We start from the raw sequence: 6,738 nt of genomic DNA, 5'->3' as shown, positions 1-6,738 counted from the left end.
TCGGCTGGGTGCAATAAGGCAATGCAGATAGGCAGCAAGCTAGCTTCCTCTGCCCGCCGTCTCCTCCCTGCCTGTTCACATCACATGCTTGTTCCAGTGATAATAATCTGGTAGTAGTGTGGTGTGACTGACTTATTGAGTGCCGATCCCATTGCAAAGACAGAAAGACAGAAATTAATTGCGCATTGGGAAAGATGGCACACGCGCTCGGCTCGGCTCGGTGCATTCCAGCTTTCCTGCAACCAACCAAGCGATCACATCACATACTTGTTCCCAGACCGCACTGCAACACTCGCTTGTCTCTCTGTCTTCTCTCCCTCCCCGCGTACTACGTCAGAGGCCTCCCGCCTCCCCGCCGGCAAGTCTCGTCTCCTTGCGAAGAAGCATCCCCGTCTCCCCGCCTCTTCTTCTCGACGGTGCTGCTGGAACTAGCTAGCTACTAGTCAAATACTTCTTCTTTCTCTTCCTCCCAGTTGAAATTAAGCTTTCTTTTTGCGGCAGAGGACCATGGACGGCAAGAAGCCCAAGATCCCGGCTGACGTCCGGCGGGCCAGCCAGTGGGCGCTCGTCAACGCCTCCTTCCACCTCTTCTCCTTCTTCGCCGTGCGCCCGTCCGCCGCCTATGCCGTCGCCCGCTACGAGGCCACGTGCAGCGAGGTGCGTGCGTGACCCCTTGCCCCTTGCATACCACACATTCCGAATCTCCGATCGGTTCGGTTCATCTTGCGCCAAGTCTTTACGTACGGTGTTGGTCCTGCAGTGCGTGGCGCTGACGGACAAGCTGAGCGGCCTCTGGCTCGTGATGCTGTGGTGCGCCGCAGCCCAGGCGGCCGCCGCGGGGCTGGCGCTGATGCTCCCGTGCCGCGACAACGCCAACCTCGCGCTCAGGGTCACCATCGTCGGGCACTACATGTACGCCGTCGCCGTCCGCCTCCTCCTCGAAGCCGACCCAGGATTCCTCTTGGGCTGGATCGTCGGCCCCGCGAGCATCGTCGTCTTCGCGGGCGCCGACTTCGTCTGCTTCCGTGACCTCCTCCAGCTGGGAGATGAGGACTGAATGACTGATGAACAGGGTGTTCATCTAGCTGCGCCTGTAGGGGGTCATCTCATGAGAGGAGTCGAGGACTGACTCATCACTGGTGAGTATGTGTCAATCTAGTACGTAGTAGTGGTGTAGTTCATTGTTAATTGGAGCGACATAGAGATCTCCTTAGCTAGTACTACATGGCACTTGATCGACTGTATAGCCTTGGCTGTGGTCGTCTTGATTTGATGCACTTAATTGGAGTAACTTTCCTCTGTAGTAAGTACTATGATGAGACATGCATGAGAGTACGTTATATCCAGCTTCCGGACGGTTAATGTCGGTGAAATTGCTGATGTTTACTTCTACTATATACTAGAAGAACGCCTATGCGTTGCTACGGGCTATTCGTCATGTAATTTTCAACACCTAAGCCAAACACAAAACCATCCCAGAACGCTTCCTTTTGTTTTTTTGTTCAACCCTACCCTTCTTGCTCGGTTTCCCACTGTAGCGGAACATTTCTCGCTGGAGCCACCTCTTTTAAAACCAGATGACATACACCTCATCTTCATCGTGCATTGCAACATGAATTAAAGTTTTCATATTTGCAATATATAGAGTTGGTTAAACTAACACATACTATTGACATATAACAACAAATAAAGATCACTCTCAAAGATCCATTCAACTTTGCAAATGCACATTCACATTGAAGGCGAGTGACAACCTGAACGTATTCCTAGTTATCAATAAGCAGTACTGCCAATAAGCTCCACCTCCATCACACATACAATTCATTGCTAGAAGGGGTAATTGTTGTTCTTCTCGTCCTCGTCCTTTCCCATATCTTCTACTCCTAATCACTCCGCCAACCATTTTGTTGGTGCCAACCAACACCACGTTAACATCATGTTATTTCCAACACCTGAGCCAAACACAAAACCCATCCCAGTACGCTCCCTTTTGTTTTTTTGTTCGACCCTACCCTTCTCGCTCGGTTTCCCGCTGTAGCGGAACATTTCTCGCTGGAGCCACCTCTTTTAAAACCAGATGACATCCACCTCATCTTCACCGTGCATTGCAACATGAATTAAATTTTCATATTTGCAATATATAGAGTTGGTTAAACTAACACATGCTATTGACATAGAACAACAAATAAAGATCACTCTCAAAGGTCCATTCAACTTTGCAAATGCACATTGACGTTAAAGGCGAGTGACAACCTGAACGTATTCCTAGTTACCAATAATCTCCACCTCCATCCCACATACCATTCATTGCTAGAAGGGGTAATTGTTGTTCTTCTCGTCCTCATCCTTTCCCACATCTTCTACTCCTAACCACTCCGCCTACCATTTTGTTGGTGCCAACCAACACCACATTAACATCAATACATTCGTCAACGACGCCTTGTCTCCGTCTTTCTCCTTCATTGTCAGTTTTAGTTCTCGTTCCTACTTATTTTCTGTAATACTCTTTTCTTTTTTGTTTATTTTTTGGAACACTCTTTTCTTCTCCAACACTATGGACCACTTGGTGGCTTTAGTTTTTTTGTACTTCTTATTCTCCGAACACTCTTTCTTTCTACTATAGCATAAATCACCCGGCCAATGTTGTGTCGTGTTGTCCTCCCTCACGAATGTGTCGACAATGGTCAGCGTGTTGACATCCTTTAGAGCATGGTCGTCATCTATCTTGGTGAACACAAAGACGCCCATGTCGCGAGCGCATGATGGCCGTTGTTCATGTTGGCAAGTGGTGCTCGGCCATGTCGCTGAAAGCCTGCTCATCGTCCATGCCCACGAGCGCTTTCAAAATAATTCGGCGCGATTAACTGCTTGCATGATTAATTAAGTACACAAATAATTAATGGCCTACCTAATTCTCTACATGCCTAATTAAATGCCAACAAATCAATTAATTATCCGCCTAATTGGAAAAAATCCTACTTCCTCTGTCTAGGTGTATTAGTCATCTAAGGAGGTGCATCGCAACCTAGGCGTGTAGAGATTGGGCTAGGAGGAGAATTGAACCGCAGATGAGGCCAATCACATTGCTCTTTTTCCAACTGAAAACATGCTATTAATTGGGAAGATTAAAGCCCTGGTGATTCGGCTGATGCATGCAGCCTATGGTCGCTTCAAATCCCAATCAGCACACCACACAAATGGCATGCATTGGTCGCTGTAATTAACACATGCAACTAGTATTAGTGCTGGGCGCCTTAGCTTTTTGGGAAAAAAATATTTTCGTTAGATGCCCAATACACCGGGATGGAGGGAGTACCTCTAATTATCTGTAGGCATAATTAATTGTCTACCTAATTAATTGCAGACTCATCCTTAACTACATTCCATCTTCTCTTATACTCTTCAACTCTTATCTTCCTGAACTCCATGTTGCAATTCACATATAATCAGCACCGGCACACGCCACCACAACCTCACATCGTGCCGTCATCACCGAGCTCCCCAACCTGCTCGCCACCTGCCGCTACTCCGTGTCCCTATGAGCCTCGGACTGCCCCCCTCTCTGCACGCCTGCCGCTGCTCTGCTTCCTCACCCATTATCCGCCTCCCTATGAGCCTCCGACTGCTCCCCTCACTCCATGCCTGCCGCTGCTCTGCTTCCTCACCCATGATCCCTCTCTCATGCCATAACAGATGAAATATATACATGATGGGTTTCAGCTACAAGCACGGAATGTGGATCAATTACAGCAATCAATCAGCAAACTTACTTATGTTTTCAGAGAGGGCGCCTATTTTTTGTATGAGTTATATCATCAAATCAAACTTTACTGTTTGTCCATTTCTGGTAATTATACCCATCTTTTGTCTGATGTTTTAGAATGCTCACAGTCCAAGTTTTAAAAGTGACCATCAATATATTCAAAAATGTATGGACTTTCCATGTGAAAACTGAATACTATATATAAAAGAGTACCAAGACTATCCACTCAGATTTCCACTGTTGGTCGCATTGTGGTACTTTCCAATAAATTGTTGCTCCAATCCTTTTATTTTATGAACACGTGCTCATCAATTCTTAAAAGAATTACCACTAATAGTTTAAAACTGTATACATTGCGAAAACTAATAACTACTACCTCCATCTCTATTTACATGGCGCCCTCGGGTTTTGTGTTTGAACATTGACCAATAATAGATGATTCACATGTCAGAAATTCAATGGTATAACTTTTATGAACTAACCCACGTTTAGTTAGTCAAAAGTTGAACGCCAAAATATGTGGGGGCATGTAAACAAAGGAAAAAGGTGTGGATTTAATGGTGGAAAAAAGTCAAGCTTGCAAGAGACTTACTGTCCATAACCTTCATTGAATCAGGCGAATCTATACTCCAAGCCAAACATAAAATGTTTGCATAGAGTAGTGCCACACCAAATACAGTCATGTGATGGCTGAGAAATCACCTGCACGAACACCAATCTGTTTTGGCAAATTATTCACCATTTCAAATCGTAGAAGGGGGAAACGCATGAAAGACGAACACCATAGATGACAAATAAAACCTGCAACGCTTCCATTGCAGACCCCCAAGCAGCACTTGAAACTAAAATTTGCACATACCGCGACCCACATGCCAACAAATCATGCTAGTCCCGAACACAAAAGCTCCAAGAAGAAAGGCATTAACTGTAATATATTCAGAAGTTGTCCTGTGTAGCTGTCAGATTAATGAGACAAGAAATCACGAGTACAACCGAGGTTTCAGAAAAACAGTACAGAATCACCTTCCTAGGCCTCATGCCTCCAGCTGCAGGTAGTAGTGTGAAAGAGATAGATGACAAGGATGACAAGTGACATCATGCAAGCTAGCCATTTTAGAAATTGCTCCATACTTGCATACTAAAAGATCCTTCAGCCATGTACCTGAACGGTAGAAGCGATATGACATCAGATATCTGAACGGTAGAAGCGATATCAAAGTGAGCATATAAACATATACTCTGGTAATACAAAAATAAGCTCCTATACAATATATATATATATATATATATATATATATATATATATATATATATATATATGTATGTATGTATGTATGTATGTATGTATGTATGTATATATATCAATTGGTCAGCTGCTAGATGCGAGCATGTGACATTTTTAGTCAGAGTGAGTGACATCGTATCTTTTTTGTAGAGTGTGTCACATCCCAATTTGAATAAACTATAGTCTCGCGTGTAAATCAGTTGTTGGTAAATTATTCTCGAGAAATGACTTGTTAGGGTATGCGATATTATTCACTATATAAAAAAATATGTGACATTTCTCTCATAGCAAACAACTACTTTTTCCAAAAATAATAATCATGTGAGCATAGAATTATGAATGGAATAAGACCCACATCAACATGCAACCATGCATGGAGAAAGAACTACCACAATATTCAACCATGCATTGAAAAATGTTTTTCATTCAACTATTCTACTTATATTCAATAAATATTTTCCTCTACAAAATCAAAGCTAAGTCCAGTAGATTTCATCTCAAAAAAGAACTCCAGTAGGCCTTGCTCCAACTCTATTTGCAAGGCATCTTTCTTCTTCAACAAGGACAAAAACATGATCAAGGCATGCAAGATTGAGTTCATTTATAGAAACAAATATGAGGGCTAGTGTTTCATGATGTACTTTCGGGCAGTCTGAGGAAGTACTCAATTAACTCTAAGACTGACAACCATCTAATATGTTACTCAAATACAATGGTGTGCACTATTATTCAGGCCACCCGATATTCAAGTACTAATCGTAGATGAAAAGTTATGATGTCACTAAATCAGGCACTGAAGTGATGGCCAGTTAGCACATACTATCAGATCGATTTACCCCTGCTAAAATAATTACAGTCTAAGTGGCGGACAGAGAAACAATCATATATACTTAGCCTGTAGTTGAATTTGCAGCAGCTGCCTCGAAAGAAGAAAACAGAGCAGCTACATCTATCTCCTGTAAACCATACTTGTCAATCGAGACACCGTAGCCTCCGACAGAAACACACACAATTGTTCTAACAATTTGTGAGAAGCACAACAAATAATTTAGCCAATGCATAAGGCGGAGCCACTACAAGCAACGATGATCTTGCTCTTACCTCTCTTTCAGAGTCTATTGCAGAATGCCATCATAGCCTCAGCATTGATACACATAACAAATCCAGTCGAGTAGCATCAAGAAAGGAACACGGGCGAGATTGGCAACCCCGTAGTTTCAAGTGCATCATTCTGAAATGCGGACAGAAACACAACGCAACTTGCTATTGCAGTTTCAGGATCGGTCAACATGTATGAAATATGTAAGGAGCAAACAAACTTGTAGAAAGATTAGTAAAACCTGTCACCTGTCCGCACCTTCTTTCTAGTGACGCGGGCAAGCAAGCGACATCAAGGATGCCAGCAAGAGGGAGCAACGAAACACCAGACGTCTCAGCTGAAGTTATTTACGTTCATTCCACTTCGGCATGTGTTCTTTCCTTCATTATGTGTGGATAATATGATTATGCAGTACAAAGAAAAATTATATGCACACAAATCTATTTGGTATCTGCATAAAAAAGACCAAACTGGTTTCTTGCTTCATGTAGAAAAACCATTTTGATCGTTGCCTCTAAAAGGACAGATAACAGAAAAAAGCCCAGATTATGCATCAAAGACAAAATATAGTACCTTGGCCTCTTACAGAAC

General features: G+C 43.3%; 1 protein-coding gene across 1 annotated transcript; it reads left to right on the top strand.

The window, feature by feature from the left end:
* Window positions 1–224: 224 nt before the first annotated feature.
* LOC125555536 (uncharacterized) lies at window positions 225–1,340 on the top strand. Its single transcript, XM_048718451.2, has 3 exons — window positions 225–416; window positions 502–657; window positions 761–1,340. Exons 2-3 carry the CDS (start codon window positions 508–510, stop codon window positions 1,055–1,057), a joined length of 447 nt encoding a protein of 148 aa, XP_048574408.1. The 5' UTR covers window positions 225–416; window positions 502–507; the 3' UTR covers window positions 1,058–1,340.
* Window positions 1,341–6,738: the final 5,398 nt, after the last annotated feature.

Source organism: Triticum urartu, chromosome 5A (genome assembly GCF_056163025.1).
Source record: "Triticum urartu cultivar PI428250 chromosome 5A, HENAU_Tu73, whole genome shotgun sequence".
Taxonomy (NCBI): Eukaryota; Viridiplantae; Streptophyta; class Magnoliopsida; order Poales; family Poaceae; genus Triticum; species Triticum urartu.
Note: the sequence above shows the minus strand (reverse complement) of the source record. Positions and strands in the feature narration are given on the sequence as shown.

Coding starts and splice junctions, on each gene's coding strand:
- LOC125555536 (XM_048718451.2), top strand. CDS start 508: ATGGACGGCAAGAAGCCCAAGATCCCGGCTGACGTCCGGCGGGCCAGC. Junction 658..760: donor ACGAGGCCACGTGCAGCGAG/GTGCGTGCGTGA, acceptor TTGGTCCTGCAG/TGCGTGGCGCTGACGGACAA.